The following is a 23,991-nucleotide window of genomic DNA, read 5'->3' on the forward strand; positions in this document are numbered from 1 at the left end:
CTTTTGAGCATTTAGCTTGTACAGCCAAAATGAAAATGCAACATGAAAATAAAAGATAGGGTTTGAAGAGAAAGGAAACATCTGGTGCTGCTATCCATGTTTACAGTTTCTGGGTGGATTTTCCAAAGCCTCTCAGGGAAAGGGAGCCTGACTCCCTTCACATATTCCTGCTGCATGTTTGGCAGCCTTACGTTCTATGGCGTGTCAGTACCTGGTGCAGTTGAAGCTGTGCCACTTTGTATGATTGTTTTCAGGGTGCCCAGTTCCTGGACAGCAGCACGCAGGCCTGTTGAGAACCACCTGGCATTGATCTCCACAGATTCATGCATGGATTGCCTGTTCCCTTCCTTAGTGAAAACTGAATCCTACCTGCATTTTGACACTGGGAAAAAAACACTCCTTTGTGACTACAGTTCACCTAAATCCCCTGTGCTTTTTGTCCCACACACAAGTACTGCCATAAAACCTACTCTTCCAACTCCTTCTTGTCAAAGAGCCCTGATCATGTCTGCTGGGGGCTTCTCCCCATCATGGTGCCCAAGACCCCTGGGCAGAGCAAGCAAATTGTCCTGTTTGACAAGTCCTTAAAATGCTGGAAACAAGCTATTGAGCTCTGCCTCGATGACTGTGCCTGTGAGGTTTCTCTGCTCATCCCTCATTAAAACATGCTCTGCCTTTGTGCACTGCTCCCCAGGCCTGACCCTGTGCCCCTGCCCTGTGCTGCCCTCACCTCACCACCACTGTTAGCACCACAGGATTGAGACACAACCAGCATATTCTGCAGGTCGTGGCTGACAATGAGTTCAGTAATACACAGCTACAAAATCCCAAGTAAAAGCCACTCACGCCTCCTTTATGAAATAAGCTCCTTAAGTATGTTAGAAACTAGTGGGTCAGATTTTTATGCTTTTATGTTAGATTTGATTTTCATTAATGCCAAATGAAACTTACATGAAGCACTTCTATCTCATATTAACGGCATGATGCCAGTGAGCATCCATTTGGTTGCCAAGTATCAGGAGACCCCTCTAATTATCTGTTTTGTACTTAAGATGCAGCAGAGGTAGATTCCACCACTTCAAGGACATGTTCCATAACTTGGCAACTGGCTTGCAGCTGCCTTCAGCTCAGGAGGACACAAAAGGGGGTCACTGGCTAGAGTTGCATTCCTCCTCTGTGAAGCAGCATGGAAGAATGATGACCAGTAAATCTATAAACTTAAAAAGAAAATTTAAAAAAGCTTCAGACCTCTCTCCCCACCCCTCTCTTATCTGCTGCTAGGGCAATAATAATGGAAATAATCTGAATGCCTTCCAGCAAGTGAGGGAGGTAAGGAGCACAGATGGTGTACAGCATGGTATCCCTTCAGGGCACACTACTGGAATCGGCTCTCTTTTACCTTCAGAAGACTCCCAGCAAGAAAGAGCCTTGCTCTTGGGGACTCAAATTCTAGTTGACTTTTTGAGATGCAGCCTGATGGGAAATGAATAAAAATTGCATCAACTCCTTCCTGAAGTGGATTCCAAATCTCGCGAGTAATGCCATTCAACTCACAGGTGACGAGTCTTTGGTTCCTACATTTTTTCCTGCCCTGGCATTGAACTGCACTGTTAGGCCCCTCTGCTCAGGAACACACTGCCTGTGGTCCCAAGTGCAAGGAGAGCACCCACTGCATGGCACAAGGCAACTGGGAGGGAGCGCAATGTGTCCCCACTGCTTCACCTCCTCCAAAAGCCCACAAACTGAGGCAGAGGAGCGATCCATCTTTCTTCTGGTTGCAGGTCACGTCCTGCAGATTTTAATTCCACTGAACTCATAACGAAAGGTTGTTTCTCTACTTATTCCCATTAGCTGTTTAGCCACTCCAGGTCCACAACTGGAAGGGGGGACTTAGTCAAGTTTGCTGGATCTTAGGGTCCTGTTGTTAAAGCTAATTTGAGAATGGCACTGGCACATTCTGGCCAGGAAATCCGGTACCATGGGGCTAACTTTCAGCTCTTACACCAAACACAAATCAGTGAGGAAATTCACTGCTAGGTGCAGTTTCTAATTATTTAAAAGATAATTTGCATGCTACACAGAAATAAATTAGCTCCCAGGTGACAGCTGTTCCACTATGTCCATTCCCGGAACAAGATGCCATGCTGGGAAATATAAATGCAGGCCAAAGGATTAAAACACAGCACTTTCTTGCCTTGTAGGAAGGCTCTTCCCAAAAGAGAGGCATAAAGAAGAGAGGAGGGGAACAGATGTTTCAAACTATCAAGTTTACAATCTTAACTAGCACACAGCATTTTCACAGCCAATATTTTCTTTTCACTAAGGGTACTTCACATCTTGCCAGTAGACATAGGTGCAAGTGTAACATGTACTAGTTTAAAAGGAAGGTTATGAAAGCCAAAAAGAGGAACTCAGTCCTAACATCAGGTTTGCGTTCACGTGGGATCCTTACAGACCATACGAACAAGGCCCAAAACAGTTGTTCTTTCATCACACATAGAAATCAGTGAATGCATTTTCCTATTCTGCATCAAAAGCCAACCAGGCATAACTTTTTCTCTACATAAAAGTCTCAGGACAACTCACAAGAGATACCAAACCATTTTTCAGTGTAACAGTTTTCTAACAGTCTTCTCATGGCTTGGTTTTAACAATGTCTACTGCACACGCACATATGCATATTTTATGTGACACTGTACTCTGGGGATGTAGATGTGTTGTAGATGTGATATATTATGTGAGTACCTTATGCTGCCAGCCTTCCTCCATTGTTCCATGTCCTCCTGAAAACAGCAAATTCCTGTGCCAGCTTGCTGTGTGCCAGGATTGCTCCATGGGGATGCCAGGCAGTTTACCTGTTACACCTGCTAGAGAATGCTCCCTCCTCACAAGGCGGGCATGTGAAACAGGAACACCAGTCTGGGATGAATGGGAGTGCATGCGTGTGTGCACAGGGGAAGTGCCACAAGAACCACATGTACAAGGATTAAAGAGCAGCATATGTTCACTGCTGCAGAGCAACATATGGGATTTCATTCATACGACCAAAGAACAAGAAGAGAAGGAACAAATCTATCTAAAGATAAGGTAGAAAGAAGACTGAAAATGACTGGAGGCAATAAAATAACCAGATAAGAAAAACCTGGCAACTGTAATTCAGGAATTCTGCCACAGGCTAATGAGAGGTGAGATAAAATAATGAGGCAAAAGGTCCCAAACAACATAATTGTCTAAAGGCTGTAAAAGACAAGTCCAAAATTAGTTCATCATCACTAATTAAGGAGAGCTGAACGGATGTGATGAGGCCCTGATAAGTGGTGTCCCTCTGTGCAGCACACCAGTGATCCTTTGGTCAAGGTCAGGAAAATACTGCTACCTGTGCTGCAGGCTAAAATCCCAAAGCAGGATGACATTCTTCCAGACGGCTACTAGTGTGAAACTTGCTGGTGCATCTAACAAGCGTGCGTCCCTGACAACACCTCAGCGTGGTTCACAGAAAAGACGAGCTCACAATGCATGTGCACACTGTAATGCCCCAGAAAGGACTAATGGTACCTTGCCACAACCTAAGGAGTTCTTCCACTGCTCCAAATGTACAATCAGCATGAGCCATGACAAGGAGAGGAAATCACATGCTGTCTTAGCCCATCTCTCATGCACTTGTGTCACCTTCCTTCAGTTCCTCCGTAACACTCACTGACAGTGTACTGTTCAGGTGAACTTCACATCTGCTGTGCCCCATTCCTTTCTTGTAAAACAACCCCAACATTTGCTATACACCGTAATCAAACCGTATGGCAGCAATAATTCATGAGCATCTCCTGGACCAGAGTTGTAGTGGTTTTACGTTCACTTGTTTTTGTTTGCTAAATTTAGTGTAGTGGTCTTAGTGTTTACTCTTTTTTTCTCTCTGTGAGATAGGATCAGGAGAAGCAGAGCAGGCCTAAGCTTAAAAATAAACAAATAGTTTTATTAACACACCAAAAAGAGAAAATAAGAATCAAGTGAAACTTTCAAAACACTCCTCCTTCCCCCTACAAACGGTTAACTTTCTCACAAACAATGTAAAGAGGCAAAACTTAGAACTCTAGGTCAGTACTCCTTATAAACTAGTCTTTCATTCCGTCTTTTGAGAGAGAGGTCTCTCCTGATTTGTTCTGGTAACTTTCCACAAGAGAAACAATCTGCTTGTGGCTTCTACTTCTTACTACAGCAGCCCACCCAGGAACTTCTGCAGTTGTGGACTGCCCAAATCACGTAGCCTTTCTTGTGACTACATATGGGCTGTGTACTTAATATTGGGGTGTCACCTTTTAAAGACATACAACTCTAAAGGCAAACAATCTTACATCTGAAGGAACAGAGATATTTTCTCACTTCTCCACTGGTACAGAGGGCTTCTTCTCATTCCTCTCTGTTTAAATATCTCATGGGATCACTAGATCACAGTTTCTAATTCAATATTTACTCAATAAATCCCAAATACCATTGCCCAAAAATCCACAAATCTAAATAATCATCTCCTCAATTCATATCTGTCTACAATTTAAAGGATTACTCTTGCATATTCACATTACAGTCTGTTACTACAACTCATAGGAGATTTTCCAGCCTAGGACTAAGGCAACTTGTCATCTCTTCTACTTAAGGGGTCACTCTTCTTTTATTGACTTTTATGTCTTCATATTATCCCTTTACATACCTCAAGTCTAGCCTTTTCTCTCTCTCTGAGAGGGGTTAGAGCTTTAAAAAGTCTCAATCTGTGTTAGGAAAGAGTTCACATGTTTTGCCTGGGCCTGCAGATGGTCATGTGATTTTTGCTGGCCCCCAGCCTCTAGGATTTTCAAAAGCTGAGGGAATGGGGAAGATAACTCAGGCCAAGATCTTGGAACAGCCTGGCTGGTGGATGCCTCCTGCCTCCACTCTTCGGTCTCATTCAGGGTGGCCCAGCTCGGAGCTGCTATCAGAGGCTGCAAGCTCTCCTTCCCTGATGCCAGCTACCACTGGGCCTGGCCATGGCCCGGCTCCCTCTGCTGTGGCCCCAGGCACACAGCCAGCACTGCTGAGCTCCAGCCTCCCCTCTGCCGTGCTGGCAGCTAGGGGGAAAAGGGGGTTCAGCGGCAGAGCTGTCCCAGGCGGGCCTGAGACGGGCCCCCCCTGCTGCTCACGATGTTACCTGATGGCTGGTCCAGAAAGAAGAGAACCTCCCCGGGCTGATTCTATGCTTGTGTGACCCAGAGGTGAATACTTATATTTAATCAGCCAATCCAGCCATGTATCTTGAAAGTAAGTCTCTAACTGTTTTTTACTATCCATGCTAAACCAACACAACAGTACACCCTTCACAGCAAACTTTTACAAACTGTTACCTAAATAATAGTGTTTAATCTGAAACTGTTGCTACCATTTGTGCCTTTCTTCTAATCACTTGTAAACAGTGAAATGTTTCAGGCACCACTATCAGCTTTGTATCACAATAAAAACTGATGATTTGTTCCTGAGCCTGGCTTTCTGTCTCTACCCAGCTGATGTAATGCAGTACTTCATACTCCATCAGTGACAATTGATGTTCCAAAGCACCATTCATGAGGAATTTCTTCAAATGAAAATCAAAAGCAATGAAACATTATCTCAGAGGAGATGGCGCATAACTAGAACTAACCAAGCCCTTCTGTCTCTCTCAACAGATAAAAATAGGCAAGTTGTTGAGCATGACTATTCCCATGACTTATTTAAAATCCCCCTACAAACCTTTGGCTTCAAATTTTGATTCAAAGCAACAAAAATACTTTTAAAAGTGACTTTTGAACATGAGTCCTCAGTAATAAAGGATTGTTCAGGTTCAGCTTAATGATTAACCTACTGAATATTCTAAGCAAAAGTGATAAAGACACTGAAATGCTCATTCAGATGAAAGACAGTCAAGTATACCATTGCTCCTCCTCTAAGTAAATCTCAGACACACAGCTCTTTCCAGGAAGGTCTTCAGGATTTGCATTTTTACTGACAATTTTGCTAAACAATGGAAAATATTTAGTTTCTGGAGCAGCTTTAAAAAATATGGTCCCTTTTAAGTCTGTTTTTTTTTTACTTTTTGTTCCAAGGGAAAGCAGCCAAAAGACAAAGCATAATAAGATAAAACTTAAATTCTGCCAGAAGGTAGATTTTGTGCACAACGACGAGCTCCTCTCACCTGTAGAGGTCTGTGAGCTGCCCGGCCCTCCAGCGGTAATACAGGTCATTGAGCAGGCGCTCGTGCTGTCCATACAAGCAGATGTAGTTGGAAACAGGGAAGGGATCCTTGGAAAAGCAGGTGATGCTGTCCACCATATTGTATCTGCTGAAGTGCATCCTGAAGTAATTCCCGTGATCAGCCTCCCCAGTTACAATCTCCATCCCCTGGAACAAACACCAGGAAAGCTCTGGAGATGGAAAGACCTGACCTGGCACACATACAGGGTCAGCGAGGGCTTCCCAGCCTATAGTTCTCACTGCTTAATATGCACAACCCTTCTGTTAAAATCAAGAGACCTCTCCTAGCACAGCGAGTCATCAGGCATGTTGCTGTAGCTTGGATGCAGATTTTCCATGTAGTTTGGTTACAGCCCACCCCACTGTGCAGCACCAGCCAGGTGCCATTGCAGCCATCAGGCCCTCCGGCTGCACTGGCAGCATGACACCAGATCCATGCAGACCTGTGACCAGAGTCAATACTGGATAGGTCTGTTTTGGTAACTCAGTTCAGCCTCCTTTATGACACAGAGCACACAATGGCATATCACATTTACTGTCAGTAAAAGAACACCAATATTGGATGTTCATGCTCAAACTGTAGCATTTAGTTTCAGCTGTTTAAATCAATCACTTAGACAAAAATGTAAAAATTTGCTTCAAACCTCACATTACAATGGGATGTTCAGATAGCTTGAAGCTATTTGTTTCAGCTGTATTCCTGCCACAGTTTTATACACTTCTACAACCTATTGCTAGGCTACAGGAACATTTAGTATTTCCACATCTAAGCTAGTATCTTTCACTAGCTTCTCTTATTTCTTAAAAAATTCTTTTAGGATTTATACAGAGTTTCTGGAGCAGCTTTAAAAAATATGGTTCTTTTTCAGGTAATCAGCAGGTAGAGAGGCAGCAAAATAGTTCTAATCATATTCTAGCAATTTAGAGTAACAAAACCAATTTCTCTCTCTGATAGTCCTTTCTGCTCTCCACTACATGCTGCTTTGGATAGCTCATCTTGGATCTGAAAAACAAGGTAAGCCATGCTTTGATTTCTCTCCCTAAACCACTTTCTTTTTAAAAAGCCCATTTGTTTCATTGCTGTCCAGGTTTTAAAATAAACATTGAAGTAGCTTTTTAAAGGCTACTCTTTAAATCAACTACAAAAATGGGCTTGCTGCAGAAATTCCCAAGGAAAAAGGTACAGTCTATGTGAAAGAGGTTCTTGCTGAGTTGGAAAGTCCTCTCTGGCTTTAAAAGACATTAATCTAGTCCTTTTCTTGCTTCAAGTCAGGTTCTCCAGTAAGAGAAACACTTCCCTATTTGTATCCTGAGACAATCTCCCATGTAGCTCAGCATGGGGAGTGCTTCCCTGTGCCCGGTTCCAAGACAACTCTCACAGCTGCAGGACTTAATATTTTCTAGTTGCACAGAGCATCTTTTCCACAATTCTTCCTGTTCTTCGAGAAATCTGCTGAATTTCCCTGCCAGACTGCCATCATCTGTATGCACTTGCAGCACCATACTGCAGGGAGCAAAGAGATTCACTACAAAGGCTGAAAGCATGAAATGCTGCTAATACTGCCCCTGTGCCCTCTGCATGGAAACCAGGCATCTTTGGAGAAAGCCAAATACCAGGAAGGTGGAAAGGAACAGCAGAGAGGTTCAGTTAGTTCTGTGACTGTTCCTGGCTGTCTCTCCAGCTGTAGCTGGTGTGTACAGTGCCTCCAGATCCAGCTACCCTAAACAGGAACATCTTGTCAGACAAACAGGGGGGTGAAACAAGAAAAGTTCCATGATTTAACTTACATGATCACACGGGTCATGTTCTACATCCAAAGGCATGGGGATTCCAGGCTTGGAAATGTGCAAGTAGTTATAACCTCCAGGAAGAACACCACCTTACATAAATGAAAATATGAGATTTATTAAGTCATTAACAGTGAAGAAAATAATGTATTTGTCCTTCTTCTGCCATCATCTTTTTCCAGTATATAAGGAGCCTTGAGTGCTGTACTGCCATGAGATGGCTGGCACCTGAGGTGAGATGGACCTGTCTGTACTGCAGAAGAGCAAAAAAACCTGAGAGGGAATGGAAGCGTAACAGAAATCCAGCTGGACATACCTTGAACTTTACACCATCTGTATATGGGGATGAGTCGGTCTGAGCCTTTTGGTGGCTCAGAACTGGGTTGAGGGGTTGGATCAAAGAGACTCAGCATGGAAGCAGCAAGCTCAAAGCCAATCTCCTTGGAGCTGAAGTTGCTGTGTGTCAATCCATCCCTAAAATATCTCCTGGAGAACTTTGTCAGAGGACCTGCAGCCCTGATGCTGGCATCATTGGTGTGGAATTTGGCATCAATCACAACTCTTCCATCAAAAACAAGGCAAGCATCATTGATGGCCTTAAAGGTTTCATAATCCAGTGTCCTGTAGGCAAAGCTAAAAAATGCCTAAAAAGAGATATAAATAAGTGAAGATAATTGTATATCACTTACTGGCTGATTTCATAAAATACAGACTTTATCCCAAATGTTATTTTAAAAAACAAGAATGTGAAATACAGTGTGATTTTAGCAACACTATCACAGCAGAGAGATCCTTCTGATCCAGCATTTACAGCTACCAAACCTTAAACTAAGACAGCAAAAAGGAGAATTATTAAACTAGACTCATCTACTTCTGGTTACTACATAGTTTAAAAACTCCAACATTTGTCATATCAAACAGCCTGAGTAGCTGTGCATATTTTCTGTGTCAGTCCAAGCATAGAACAGAGACCTGGACCTTTTGTGAAGTTTGTTTTCTTTCAAATGCTGATGCCAACCCAAAACCCCAAGGAACAGAAAAGCACAATGTACTTGGAATTTAGCAGGATAATTGTGCATTACAAGTGTTTTCCCAACTGTTGAGCCTATTTACCAACAAACTGAATTACTTTGACTAACTGGCACAGAGACAGTCAATGAAATGGAAAGATCAGAAATTAAACTTGTTCAGAGGAAATGTCATCCTCATTCTAGCTATAGCAGTGGAATTTCAGTCAGTGGAAGCTGCAGAGGCCAAGGACCCTAAATCCATGAATTCCTGCTCTAAGTCTAAAAAAATAAAATAAAAAACAAGTGATAATCCTCTCATTTTGTCTTCTCGTGGCATGGGTACAGTCCCTCTCCTGGGTCACAAGGAAGCAGAGTTCCTCTCCTCCCACAGAAGCTGGGGCAGCACAACCAGCACTGCAAAGTAGGTGGTGCTGGGAACAGGCAGCAGACATTGGGGGAAGCAACAACCATGAGCAGCATCCTCAAAGCTTTCTCTGGCAAGGGGTAAACTGGGAGCTGGCAGAACGCAGTCCCCAAACGAGTGTAAGACAAGAGTGCCCACTGGACAGAGAGGGGTGAAAGGATTAAGAATGACAAGGCTGAGAGATGTTTTGAACAGGACCACAGTCTGCAAAGGGCCCAGATGAAGAGTGACTGTCTCATCGCTCCAAGAATTTGTGAAGCCCCAGAGCCCTCACACGGAGCTTTTCCCACCATCAACACCCTCAGCTTTTAAAACCGTCAGACAAGTTGCTGCCCCTCCAGCAAGAAATATTCCTTTACAGGCTGAGGAAAGACCAGAACAGTCTCAGATGAGCACATTTTCCCTTGCTACCTTCATCCTGAACAGACTTCATTGTGCCAGGCCAAATAGGCATCTGTAGTCTGTCCTTCCCTTATCACCAGCTAAGGACAAATCTGTGACCGGGGTAAAGATGTTACCCAGCTGTACCCCCAAAGAGCTTTTGTGGGGACTAAGGGCAAGTGTCAGATACTGACTGGCTGAAGGAAAAGGCACAGGGAGCTGGAAATTTTAGCAACACTGCCATAAGCAGAAATGCGGCAATGGAGAAGTCAGAGCCACTGGGCTTGTTCATACATCAACCAAGTGATGAACTATGTGCAGTTAAGGGAATGTTGACCATCTCAGAGAGCCAAAAATCAAGGAAGCTCTGCCCATGAGGCCAAGAGAACCACACAGCCCCACATCCTGCTGGCTGACAGGCAGGACGGTGTCGCCGGAGGGGAGGGCTACAACCTCCAGGCGGGAGCCATCTGTCAGCCCGGGAAGGAGGGAGGGAGGAGGGAGTCTGCTGCTTCAGGGAAAGAAGATATTTTCTCCTGTTGTTTTTACCCTGCAGGACTCAACAAATTAAGTCCCCAAGAACTGCCAATCAACAGCTGATACTGGCTGAAATCCCAAAAGGCCCAGAGCTCCTGCAGAGATGATTCCTGCAGGGCCTGGTCTCTTATGAGTGCAGCTGCCTTCCTGGGGGAGCTGCTCTCCAGAACCTGCTCCTCTTCTGAGTCCAGCCTTCCAGGCAGCTGGAGGCAGGTAGAGGAGTCTTGCATGGCAGCTGAACTGATTTTGGAGAATACGAAGCCCTTGACATCACAAGTAATTGCAGGTCTTTCATCTTAGGCCCTGTGAAAGAAAGACCTCCACAGGGAAGGACCGTGGATGGAGGAAGGGCAAGCATGGGGCACGAATGGGCAGGAGAAAGAAACCCCAAGGCAAGGGGCATCTGAAGGAAAAGTGCAGACCACAAGGTAGTGGAGAAAAGAGGCGGGGGCTGAAGGGGAGCTGGTCAGCAGATACCAAGTTGCAAAAACAAGAACCACATTGAGATCTTTGTGGAAGGATAAAAATAGAGAGATTTCAAGGAGAAAAGAGAGAAATTAAAAAGCTGCCTACAAGTAGAGAGTGGGAAGAACATCACTACTGATATGGAGACCAAAGTCAGGAGACTGCTATGGATAAAAGTGCTGTGTGAGATCTTCACCAATCATGAAGGGCTTAACTATACCTATGTGAAAAAGAAAAGGCTGAGCAGAGCACAGCAGAGCAGGCAGGGCCTGCAGAGCCCTGGCAGAGCAGGGGGCCAGCAGGGACCCTGACACCTGGGGAGCTCTCTGGGAGAGGCACAGGGCTCACCCTCTTCACAGTTAACCCCACCAGCTGCACAGAGGAGGGCACAAACTGTGGGGAGTGAGGAGGGGCTTGGTGGCTCCCTCTGGATGCAGGTTTTGAAGTGACTCACTCCTGTGGATTACCCCAATAAAGGAAAACAGAACTATGCTGACCCTTAGGAGAGGCTAGAACCCCGAGTCTCAGAGCAAATCCATACCTGTGAACATGCTTATAAGATATTGGCATTGGAAGTGAAAAAAACCTGCAATCATTAATGTAGAGGGAAAGGAACACGCTTGAAATATGTTTTCATTAACTTACATATTATCAAAGAGTCTTCGGCTTCTACTACGAAAATCAAATGCACATAACTATAGACAGTAACTGCACATTTAAATAAGAAAAAGATTTCTGGAACTACTTTGAAAATTAATTAAGAGTATTTGTCACTCAGCTGTGAACAATTACTTGTGTGTCAGGTTACTTAAAGAATAATTTTAATCCAAATCAGTCAGGGCATTAACAATAGGTTAAATTGGATTTTTTTAAAAAAAAATCATTGAGACTAACAAGTGAAGGCTCAATCTCCTAGAGACAATGAGGAAATAGATGAATCTGTGAGGGAGCAGGCAAATTTGATGGCTTTTGTGATAAAAAACCAGCCTGAAGGAAAGATGTAGGAAGCATGCACTTACGGAGCACTGCAGGCAGAGTGGGTTTGAAGCAGTGGTGAAAGTAGCCCAGGCAATACAGCCATGGTCACCCTGGCCCCACTGTGCCAGGACGCTGTCCAGGTGCACAGCCACACCTGCCTCTGACAGGGCCTCGCCCACCGTGCGCTCCAGGGTGGCGTCAGCGAGACAGGGACTGGCAGAGCTGAGCGGAGCCTGCACGAGATGGATGCGGGAGCCATCAATCCCAAGGGATAAGAGGGTTTCTACCGTAGTGTAAATGTCAATTGTGTTCCCATAGACAATGACGTTCCCTAAGAGGGAAAAAAAAGGGGGAAAGATTTCTAAGACATACAATGAAAACCTTATTAGTATAACTCAGATGATAACAACATGAAATTGCTCTCTTTGACCCTCTTATTTCTCTGATGCTATGAAGCAAACAATGTTACCTAGCAACAGCAGCTAAGATAATTTCGTGAAGAATTTGTACAAAACATCCCACAAAGTAGGCAAGTACTTAACACAGAAGTATGATATTCATCCTGACCCCATAATCTGAAACTATTTTGATTGAAAAGCCTTTAGAAGAAAATAAATAAATAATTCATCATTTTTATTTTATTCTCTCCTCTCTCCCTAATTTTGCTCATTCAAAGGATTGATGGAGGGGGGAGCAGACAGAATCAAATTCAATACACCATGCAAAACCCCCCCACAAACAACAGAAAGGCCAAATTATAGAAAACAAGCCCTTGTGCCACATGAAGATCAGCAGTGCTGCCACTCCCTTGTGCCCAAGGCTGATCTCCAGAGAATGGGGATGGCCCAGCAGAGGTACCTGTCCTTGGTGGTGTGGAGAGCTCGGCACCACTCTGAAGGCAGCTGCACATGGCACAGTGCCCAGCCAGAGCCAGTTCCATCCCTGTTCACTGCTGGGAGCTCAGCGAGCTGCAGGCAGCCATCCATCCAAGCAGCTGCTGTAACAGCAGCATGTAGGAACTGCTGCTCCTTCTGCAGAGCATCAGCACCAGCACAGAAACCACTCCTGAATCCAGCTCCATCCTCCTGCCCTGGGCAAAGGGAGCTCAGCCTGATTCACCCCTCCTGCCTGGCACTGAAGAGCTGCAGGGCAGGGCCCTGCTCATTCTCCTCCGGAACTGGTGCTACTTCAAACAGCACAGTCAGAGCTGAGTAGGAACACAAGGAAGGGAGGGTCTGTTCTGTGTGAGCACAACCAGACTCCCCAGCCTAAGGGCTAAAGCCCTCCTGGGCAATAAGAGAGAGAGCTGGGAGGCAGCAGAGCATCTGTGTGTTTTTGTCTCAGGATGGTTTCATATAAAACACACCAGCATTCCTCTGAGCAGGACTGAGACATGCTCCCCTCCTCCTCATTCTCTCTGCCCCTCTGCTTGGAACAGGAAGCATTTGTCTGCTCTGTGATCCACTAAGCCTGTGAGCAACCTAGGCAAAACCGTGCAGCTCACATGGGGAACTACGCTCCCAGAGCTAAGGACCCTCACCCAAGGATTGAAGCCTAGCCCTGCAGGCTCTCTGTGCACCACATGCCCTGCAGCCGTGCCACACTCAGCTGCCCCAGCCCCGAGCAAATGGTGGGGTCCAGATGGAGGTAGGAACACTTTCACCTGCCGGCCCGTGTCCACATCAGCTTCTGTATTTCAGATCTGACCTGTCAGCACAAGGATGCCTCAAAAGCGTCTTCCCAGTGCTTTCATGTTTCTCACCGGGCAGTGCTGCAATCAACTCACATGTTTATCTTGGTGGTGGCACTTCCATCTTGCCGCAAGTGATAGCACCTCCTATGCCCTGAATTGTATTATTTCATGGGCTAAACTAATCCCACTGGACCATGTTTTACTGCATGAGATGCAGGGCAATATTAAACTGAGTATGCACACAGCCCCAGCTCCCAAGAATACTAATGATAAAAATCTTAACAGATGTTCTACTATTCCCCTTTGACTACAAGGTTGTTTTATTCATCCGTATCAGTTTGGCTACTTGTAGCTGCCAAAGAAACACCTCTCTTCATAGCTGCTGCCAGAGAAAAGACTTGCCCCATAAATACACTGCACATCAGTGACAGAAAACATGTTTTTACTGTTCACAGCAATGACCCGAGGGACAGAACCATTTTATCTGCAAATGTATCAATTTGAAAATAAGAAGAAAGACATCTTACTACTTCTATACAAATATCATATAGAATACAGGAATGCTCCAGTGTGTCCATCACTGACCTGACTTCCCAAGCCATAAGAATTTATGCCATACCTTGTGCCTACCAGGACACCTGTCTGCAGCTGCAGTGGCCTCACAAGAGTGCCAAAAGAGAAGACAGATTAAGGCTGACTGTTTTTATCCTGCTGCAGCAGGGTGTAATGAAAGAGGCAGCCCATCAGAACCCATGAGTAAGGACCAGCGTTGCAATACTCATTTTTATTAATTCCACATGCAGGCCAGGACATGGTGTGCAGGTGCAAACAGCCTTGTGCTACATTTCCTTGTTTTCAAATTGCAGTGAGTGAAACATATGACAAGTGAAAAGGATGCTGTGGCTGTGGCTGGAAAAGGAGGATCAGGAGGTCTTCCCTGAGGCACAACCCAGCAAAACTCCATTCTGACTGCAAGGCAAGGCTGGGCTTCACCCTTGGGCAGCACAGACCCCTCAGAAAGAAGCTCAGTTCCTGCATTAGACACTGACATTTGGGGATGGACAAGATCAGATGAGAGTCCTACATTTCTCAAGGAAAATTAAAATTCTATTTTATATCGTAATATTAAATACAGCTGCATTAGATCAGGGAAAGCAATGCTCTTTCACTGACCTGCTGTAAATCAACAATTTACTGCTTCTGCTTATTAAAATATTAGTGGCTTTTTAGATTAAAGTGCTAGTAGTCTAGGAACTGCAGATTTTCATTACAGACTGAAATTATGTCCACTGAACAGAGAGCAGTTCCTCAGGATGCTTTTATTATTTCACTACATGAAAATGTATGTATCTGTGAGTAAACATAATAACCTTCTACAGAAAAAAACAGCCATAAATAAAGATCATTACAGTAGTCTTATCATTTATTACCTGAATGTCAGCATCCTGCTGCAGGGCAGACTCATTAATTTTCCACAAGTAGAAGCACAAGATTTTGGTGACCCTAATGTGACCTGAATCTTTGCAGTTTGCTAAAGCTAAAGGAGAAACCGAGTATGAACTAAAGCATTGGTGGCTCCAGTCAGTGATTCATGCACAGGAATTTTAATGCAAGAGTATTCCTACAAACATGCTTTTAAATAGGGCAGTAAATTATGCTTAGGTGACGAGAAAAAATAATTACTCCATTTTGGGCTATTAAAGCAGTTTTGTTCCTTACTTTACTTCCATCCTACTTTTATTTTCATGGAAAGCGCAGAGCTAATAGGAGATGAATTTCAATTAGTCCCAATTACAGCTGTAATAGGTTCCATGCATTAGGTGGCTGGGTTTCATCAGTGAAGCCACAGTGGCAGCCATGGGACCAGTCCTTGCCCTGCTCCCAGGCCCTCAGCAGCAGAAAGCCCTCCCTGAGCCCTCGTACGACTGTCATGACCGAATGATATTTGTAAGAAACACAGTTGGAAAAAGAAGCAGGGTGAGGAATAAGAGAAACTGAGTTCAGTATAAAAAGACCTCTCCAGCTGGGCACTCTGCACAGCAGTAAAGAATGTGATGGGAAGAGCACAGACAGGGAACCGAAGCCAGAGAAGGGGAAAGGGGAAGGTGTCACATCCCTCCTAGACCACATCTCCAAAATCCCTCCAGACCAATGTCATTGGTGGTGTGAACTAACCTTCTCTAAGCATGAAGCCAGGACAGGGCCACACTAAGAAATGCAACTCCACCCTGCAGCCAAGGCCAGCAGCAATAACAAAGTGAAGATGAACATCCCATGACTTCAGCACTGTACTTCTGCCAAGGCAGATGAGACACCATGATTGTGCCATTAGCTGCAGAGCGACTGATCCTCCTGGCACCATGCATCCCAGCCAGTGGCTGCTCCTGGGCGCATCCCTGCCCAGGGCACCGGAGCACATTCCAGGACTGGGAACACAGGGAGTTACATGAAGTACTAGCAGCAGAAAACAGGGAAAGCTAACACCCTCATCTGTCTATACAAAGTCAGCTGCTGTACTAGCTGGACACCAGGTAAGGCCCTATGGGCAGGTCTGGTACCAGCTGGAGGACAGGTGGAGCCAGACTGCTCCAGAGCCAAGAAGCTGGCTGAGAAATACTGCCATGTTTATGGATTCCTGTATTGATCACAGCAAAGTCTGGAGGATGATAAAGCAATTTCCAATGTTTTTAGAACTTCCCTAAAGGACTGCCAAACAGGTCTGAACCTTGCACCATACCAAATCACTCCCAATTTTCATTACACTCCACAAACAAGGCGGGTAAAACACGTTTTCAGGAAAGTCCTGCTCTTGCACTCTGCCAACAGGAATTCCCCACAAAGACAGCTTTCCTGCTCTGAACTGTTCTGACTCAGAGCCAGCAGGAACTGACATTTTATGAATTCATTGATTCTTTGGTCTCTGTTTCTCTAGTTCAAAGTTGACTCAGAAACCTGGATGGTCCTGGGTATTTTCCACAGCACAGACAGAGTGGATGAACTAGTGAATGTACGAACAGAGCATACATGATCAGCATAAATGTCTTATTTTAAGGGTTAGAAAGTACCAGGAACTTGCAGTTCTATGTGAAAATCTGTAACTGATGCAATTGAATACAGAATCACAGAATGTCTAGGTTGGAAGAGACCTTCGAGATCATCAAGTCCAACCCATGCCCTAACACCTCAACTAGATCATGGCATCGATTGCCACATCCAGTCTTTTTTTAAACGTGTCCACAAATGGTGATTCCACCACCTCCCCAGGCAGACTATTCCAGTACTTTATTACTCTTTCCGTGAAAAACTTTTTCCTAATATCCAAACTATATTTCCCTTGACGCAGCCTGAGATGCAATACAATGCTGACAGACACCTCCTAATTTAGACTTATTTTCTTTGTGTAATGCCACAAGTCTAGATATTTTTCTATACAGTAGAAAACCATATCCACTAATTAAATTATTATTTCATTGGCTAATTAATGACTCCAGACAGATTTGCATTTGGGACTCATTTGGTTTTATATAATAACTGCAGATAATTAATCTATCTCAAACCTTTCTTTCCAGCTAAATATGCTGGGTATCAAAAAATAATATAAAATTGTAAATTAATCTGGAAAACAAAGCACAGCAGATGAAAGGCTTTGTTAGAATTCATCAGGCACCAATTATACCAGGGAATAAAGGAAATAATAAGTCTAGGAAACATTTCTGTTAGTGCGTGTGCTAATGAAGCCCCTTACCTCTGGAGCTGACGAGGTTTTCCTCCAGCCAGCGTGCTGCCTCCAAGCAGTCCTGGGCGTCGTTGAGAGTGAAGTGATTGGAAGGGACTTTCTCTGTGTATCTCTGTGGCCACTGACTCATGACTTCACTGATATCTCCTCCCATGGGAGCCAAGGCCTGGAGAAATGAGTGGGAGAGTGGATATATGGCACAGACCATGGAGATGTTAAAACCAATGACACTCTCACTTTGGCTACCCAAGGGCTGCTGTTCTAGCACATCCCAACCCTTTGTCACACTCAGCAGCAGCAACACACCCATGGCCACAGGGAACATGGATCCCACCGATTTGAGTGTACGCATGTGTGCATCTGTTCCCTACTTCCTGTGGGATGTGGGTGACCACTTCAAATAGTGCAAGTGGAGGCATATGACAAAGCCCAGGGACTGCGCAGCAAACAGCAGAAATGTCCTAACACACAGCAGGGGATCTCAGCAGCTCTCTGAATAACATATCACTTTTAATGGCCCTTGGAAAGTCACAGCAAAACCAGACCGCCTCCACCTTTTCTCAGCACAAATCAACCTTCTACAATGACAGATTTTATCCCAAAGAAAGAAATCGAAACCTGCTTGATGGTTCAAATGTGAAGATTCAGTAACATGTTGACTGTGTATTTCTGCTTTACAATAACAAACTCAATCTGAGCTGTACAAAGCAGAAAGGGAATCTTGTCTCTGACTTCCTCAGCACACTAAACCACATCCTGAACCCTGTTCTCACTGCCAGGTGGATCAACTGAAATGCTGCTAGGTCATATAAAACCAGGCATGACACCGAAAGGTCTCACTCAACAAGTAAATCTCTAAATTATAACATATAATGTTTTACTAAGCATTAATTTGACTGCTTACCAAATAAGGAACAACTTATAAAAAGGATGGACTAGAGCTCTGTGTAATAAAACAGAAGCCACTAATTTCTTCTTATCCTTTTGTATAGCTTGAAAGTAAGAATAGATGATGATGTGATTTCTTCTCAAAGGCAGATAAAACCTGCCTTTTCCCTTGCTATCTTTATGTTTCTCCCTTACTGCAGCTACTTGACATAAATTATTTTACAAGTCAGAGTTATCTCCAAACACCTTTTCCTAGGAGCACTTTTCCAGCCCACATTTCAGCTTTTGTTGCATCCCTGCTGAGCAGTGCTCACAGGCTGCTGTTTAAGTGTGGCCCTGCTCTGAGAAGGGATCCCAGACCACACAGCCTGCTGCACACAGGTGGCCAGATACTGCTGTGGGAAATGGTACAGCACTGCAAAGCTGCAGACCTTACTCACATCCATCTCCTGATTTTAAAGGCAAAATACCTTGTTCACAACTCCTACCCCAAACCACCCAGGTAAGGCAAAGCCCTGCAACACGGGGGCTGTACCAAGATGTCTGTTTGGTTATGTGGCCTCATGGCCTCATGAGGATACAGGAGCCAGAAGCCACCCTGTCCAGGGAGTCTGAGTGGAAGCTGACCCTGTGGGGCTGGATCTCAGCTTGGTTCCACATCTTACATGCAGCTAAGGGTCTGCTTCAATCTCACTGGAAGCTCAGCTGTATGCTACACTACCAAGCAGCACCATGGACATGCCTAGGCATGACTGTCACGTGAGATGTGTAATTAGTTTGATAAAGAATTCTCTCTGCTTCCAAAACTAGGTCAAATAGTGTTGAACTAGCTGGAGTTAGGTCTCCTGTGTCACGGACCACATGTAAGTTGAGCCTGCTCCTTAGCAGGTTTAATGGTTATGGTGGCAAAAACACTGGCAGCTTTGCTTCCTGGCCAACCCTGAGCAGTAAACTGCTGGTGGGAAACTTTGCCAGACCCTCCTCTCCTCCAGCTTCAGCATCAGCAGTGATGCAGCCCAACCTGCTGCACTACAGGGCTGCAAACTGCTAGTGCTACCCTTGCTAAGGCTGCTCTGACTGACCTCAGGAACACCACTCACTGTAGAAAACCTGAGAATACTGTGCTGGTTCACTCTGCAAACAGCTCACCTGATAGCTCTGTCCCATGCACAGAACCAGGTAGTCGTACGGCACTTTCTTCTCCTTGGAAACAATAACGTATTTGGCGCTGCGGTTTATGCCTGTCATTTTACCAACCACAACATTAATCCAGGAACAAAGTGACATCTGTGCATAATCTTCATCATTAAAACAGTGGCTGCAAAGAAAGAATATCTGAAAGTGGCATTTCGGCAGCTGACAGCAGGCATTAATTAGACATCTAGTGAGCTCAGCCCAGGCCCCCAGTGGTTCCACTTGCTCTCTTGCTGTGAATTTACTGCGGTCTATAGTAAACGATTAGGCATTAGGAAATACTCAGTTACAAATTGACAACTTTTTGCTGAAACCAAACAAGCCCTTCCAGCACTGGGCCACACAATCATGTAATTTAATAACAATGTCAGAAATCTATGCTTTACTCTGCTTTTCCTTTACAGGCTGATGCAAGGTAGAAGCTTTTGAACCTGCCAACTTTTTCCCAAGGGAAAAATTTCTCAAGAAAGCTTCTTCTCAAAACAATCCTGGCAAACAATTATTCTTACCCAAAACAATCTTTCTCCAAGTGGTGTTCTGCTGTTTCTCTAGTTTAACTAATGGGATTAGAGAGGTGTTGTTCCTATTCACCAATCATGTTAAGTCTGTATCAGAATACCTTATAAAAGGTAGTAAGAATTAGACAATAAAGCCTTTTCTATACTCTTTGCCTTTTGAAATATTTGGAGTATCTCATCTTTCTTTTGTGTCCTACAACAACAGCTGGTGTCACACAGGTGTCTGGTTTCTGAGACCAGAGCAGCAGAGCAAGAAGAAATATTGTGAATAAACTACACGAAAGAAGCTGAGTCTCACCTCTGCCAGGACCTCAGAAGGGGAATGGCCAGTACAGAGACCCTGGGCTTCACCCAGGCTGTCAGCTCAAGTCACCACAGAAAATACATTGTACCTGCTGAACTAAGCTCATGGCCATTTAGAGGTCCAAAAATTTGACTTTCTATGTATACTTAGTGATGAAAAATATTCCACTTTCTACCACAGGCCTCAAAGTGATTAAACAGAAGGGGCTGGGCCCATGCTCAAGCATTTGATGCTTTTCTGTGGCCCCAGCAGCTGCAGCAGAGAGTGTGGGCAGAGACCAGCACTGACAGCTGATGCTTTGCCATTAATACCGGGACACACATGCCAACACAGAGCTCCAGGTTCCATGTTGATTGCTGCTACCAAACTCTCAAAACTGGCATTCCGGATGCCACAGTTGGAACAAATACAGTTGATTTCACAATCTGGGGAATTTTAGGATTGAATCGCCAGACTTTCTGTGATGCTCTGCATCCTCTGTACTCACAGATACCAGAGGAAAATAAATAAGGGGAGAAAAACCACTGACAATTCTGAAGTGTAATAATGCAGAAATCTATAAATAAAATGGCCATTAAGGATGGGGGACGGTTTTCAAAAGCATCTCTATAACTGAGGTGCACAGCTCCCAGGAGACTGACACTCCAAAATCACAGGGATTCTTTCAGAAATCATACCCTGCAGAGTCCAATTTTCACTCCATCTGCTTTCAGATTTTAACAGCTAAATCTGCTGAGGCAGCTCTTAACTGCAACTTTGTGTCAGGAAGTATTCTTTGTTAGTACAACTCTATTCTACAGTGAACTTAGGAAAAGACTACATGGATTTATGTGAGAATACAATTCCTCTGTTTGTTAGATTTCCACTAGATTTGAACATACCCCTTTCTACAGTACAAAAAGTAATACAGGTAACTACTTATACAAAATTCCTTGTTGGGGCAAAATTCCAAATGAGATCAGATGGTTTTAAACAGGTTCCTACTACACTATTTTCACAGCTTAGTGGAGATTTCATTTGAGGGGTTCAGCAAGCAGACATGGAACTGTTTTGTCATTTAAAGAGCCAGCCCTTTAGTGCACTGCAGCTCACTGAGGAAAAGATTTGGAAAATACAATGTGAAGGCTCCAAAGAGTCACATGCCAAATCTAAATCATTTAGTATAAGCTCATTCCCTAACTATTCAGAATAACTGATCCATTTTAATTTTATGTTTCTCAATGTTCAAAACAATCATGTTCAAGTCCACAGTGATGATTTATTCCAAAATAAAACCCCAAAATCCTGTATTTAAATGAGAATTATGTACTGTGAATTTTAAAGAGGTAAGCTTTACCTGACTAAATGGAAGCTATTGTATTTTTTGGCAAACAAGGACTCCTGTAAAGTGTTTGTCAGTCCCTAGACAAGGCTCTTCCACCATTTCACTTCTGCTGTACACAGCCCTGGTCTGGGATAGCGCTGTGTCTGGGACTGGGGACAGACTGCCACAGCCCAGAGACTGACACTCAAAGCCCACAAGCAGCAGAACTGATGTAGGAACATTTCTGACAAACTGATCAACAGCAACAATTCCTCCTGTGCCCAGCAAAATCCCCACCTCCACTGGTGGGCTCCGCATCTCATCACATGCTGTTCTGAGTCAGTACCTGTCACATTACAAACATTAATTCTTGTACATTCTTTGCTCCAGCATTATTTAGAACAAAACTCATGGAAACTAAAAACCAAACAAGATTTAAAAGGCAAAGAGACATCTTATTTAATTTGTCTTCAACGTAGAGATTTAAACAGTCTAAAAAGCCTCGGAAAGCAGAGCCCACTCTCCAGGTATAACACAGTGGATTGCTGTCCTGAAGTTACTGCTTTGGCACTATTTCCCTCATAATTCTATCCAATTCCTCTTGTAGGTGAGTGCATACTGGATAGACAGAACTGAGTATTTTGGGGCTCTTTACAGATGTATCTAAAATTTAGGACAAGTTCACAAGAATTACAAAATAATAAATAAACAAAGTGTTTATTTAATAACAAAGTGTTATATTTCTGCAGGAGCTATAGAAGCGTTTAGGTGTGAAGTCAAACCTGTTAATTAAAAATCTTCTGTACTTGGAGCTCTGTGGATCTTTTCCTGGAAGGCCATGAATGGAAATCAAGGTCAGGTTGTTGAACTTCAGACGTGGCCTGTGGAAAGAAAAACAAACAGCCCCAGATGGAAGAAATTCAGAGGGCATGTCAAAGGAACAGCATAGCTCAGAATTCCACATTCGAGAGGATACAGAAAGCAATTCCTTTACACAGGGACAAAATGTTTCACTCTGCTCAGAAGCAGGTGTCTTTAGATACAAAGAGAAGAACAATATCTACCACAGTTTCAGTAATGCTGGGGTGAGGAGGGGGACAAGACTGACAGTATGTTGAACTAAATGTGATCTGACATTTGAAAACAAACAAATATTATGAGTGATTAAGCCTTCTAATCTTCAAGGCTTTCTGTAAGTTAAGGATGGACTGATGCAAATGGGTACAAAGGAATCAGAATGTTTTTTATCAACCAATGTTAATTTGTTATTCATACATTTAAAAATACATTCAAACAAAGTTAAAGGTCATACTTAAACCAAGGAATTTCAAGGTTATGGCTGCCCCTCTCAAAATGCATATTAATAGTTTAATTCTGGATTATGGATTATCTGTGGTAAATCTCCATGCATACTCAGGCCAAGCACAAAGTAATAAATAACCTTAATGTAACAGAGTGCATATATTTATACAGATTATGGGCCTGATTCTCCTTTAAATTAAGGTCATTCTGCAGTCGTGGATGTAAATAGAATTTGCTTTTCATTTATGGCCACCTTATGGTGCCTGAGTGATACAAAATGGTCTTTATGTAAATGAAAGTGAGCCTGATCCACAAAGCTGAAGGCAGAGTGTAAGACTAATGTCACCTGCACTCCAGGAGCACTGCACATGGAGCGCAAAAAACAACTACAGGAACTTCACACAAGAGCATAACTCCTTAGCATTTATTTACATGGGATTAATTACATAAACACCCTACACATGCTCCCATCCTCACAGTCAGGAGCTTTCCTTCCAGTGTGGAGCTGAAGTCATCTGTACACACGGCACAGCCTCTTGCCAATAGGTGCTTGAATCCAGGGGGTACAGTAACATTACATTTAAATATTAGTATTTAGGACAGGAACCTTGTGAGCCAGCATCAGAAACATGGCAGAATCAACCTTCTAGGCACCATTAATGTGCCTCTTTTGCAGGATGATGCAGTTTATTGATCTGGTCACATACCATTTTCCTCAGCAGATGCTCTACCTCTATTGAGTCCATGCACAGGCATCCAGGATTTCCCCAGTCATATCGTATTTTCTCCCTTCTTCCCCGCCGAGTGGGAGGCTTCAATTAGACCTTTCAGACAGTACGATTTACTAATGATTTGCTTCTACCTCAGCACTCCCATGGCATCCCCATATGTCCCAAACATTAATTCATGTTTCCCAGTAGTTAATTGCGTAGATATCAAAATATTGATTAGCATTTCCTTGGAAGAAATGAGATGAGATGAAATGAGTGGCATCTTTGAAATCCCCTTTACATGGAGGAAAAGCAAGGCACAAAGCACAGTGGCTGGCAGCTCCCCAAAGGCAGGGTAGTGCTGGGGCAGAGCTGCAGAGCTGCTAGGGCTGGTGCCCGTGCTCCGAGTGCCACACATTGACCTCTGGCTCTGAAGATCTGCAAGCTCCTGGAACAGCTCCACACAAACAACAGCCCCATTTCCAAACCCCTGCTGCTGCGAAGTGTC

The 23,991-nt window shown here is 44.0% G+C and overlaps 1 protein-coding gene across 6 annotated transcripts in view; it reads right to left on the reverse strand.

The window, feature by feature from the left end:
• The window catches only part of CFAP61 (cilia and flagella associated protein 61), a 97,344-nt gene that overhangs the window by 22,514 nt on the left and 50,839 nt on the right, over positions 1–23,991 (reverse strand). For all 6 annotated transcript variants that reach the window (XR_005700086.2, XR_005700085.2, XM_040059547.2 and 3 more), the window contains exons 18-24: positions 22,254–22,352; positions 19,302–19,470; positions 17,274–17,430; positions 11,877–12,166; positions 8,357–8,684; positions 8,041–8,132; positions 6,194–6,399 (exon numbers count right to left, since the gene is read on the reverse strand). Coding sequence is in view for 4 of the 6 variants with exons in the window: in XM_040059547.2 (XP_039915481.1) it covers positions 6,194–6,399; positions 8,041–8,132; positions 8,357–8,684; positions 11,877–12,166; positions 17,274–17,430; positions 19,302–19,470; positions 22,254–22,352 (1,341 nt within the window). In the remaining 2 variants the exon portion in view is untranslated. The remainder of the gene's footprint in view (positions 1–6,193; positions 6,400–8,040; positions 8,133–8,356; positions 8,685–11,876; positions 12,167–17,273; positions 17,431–19,301; positions 19,471–22,253; positions 22,353–23,991) is intronic.

Source organism: Hirundo rustica, chromosome 3 (genome assembly GCF_015227805.2).
Source record: "Hirundo rustica isolate bHirRus1 chromosome 3, bHirRus1.pri.v3, whole genome shotgun sequence".
Classification (NCBI taxonomy): Eukaryota; Metazoa; Chordata; class Aves; order Passeriformes; family Hirundinidae; genus Hirundo; species Hirundo rustica.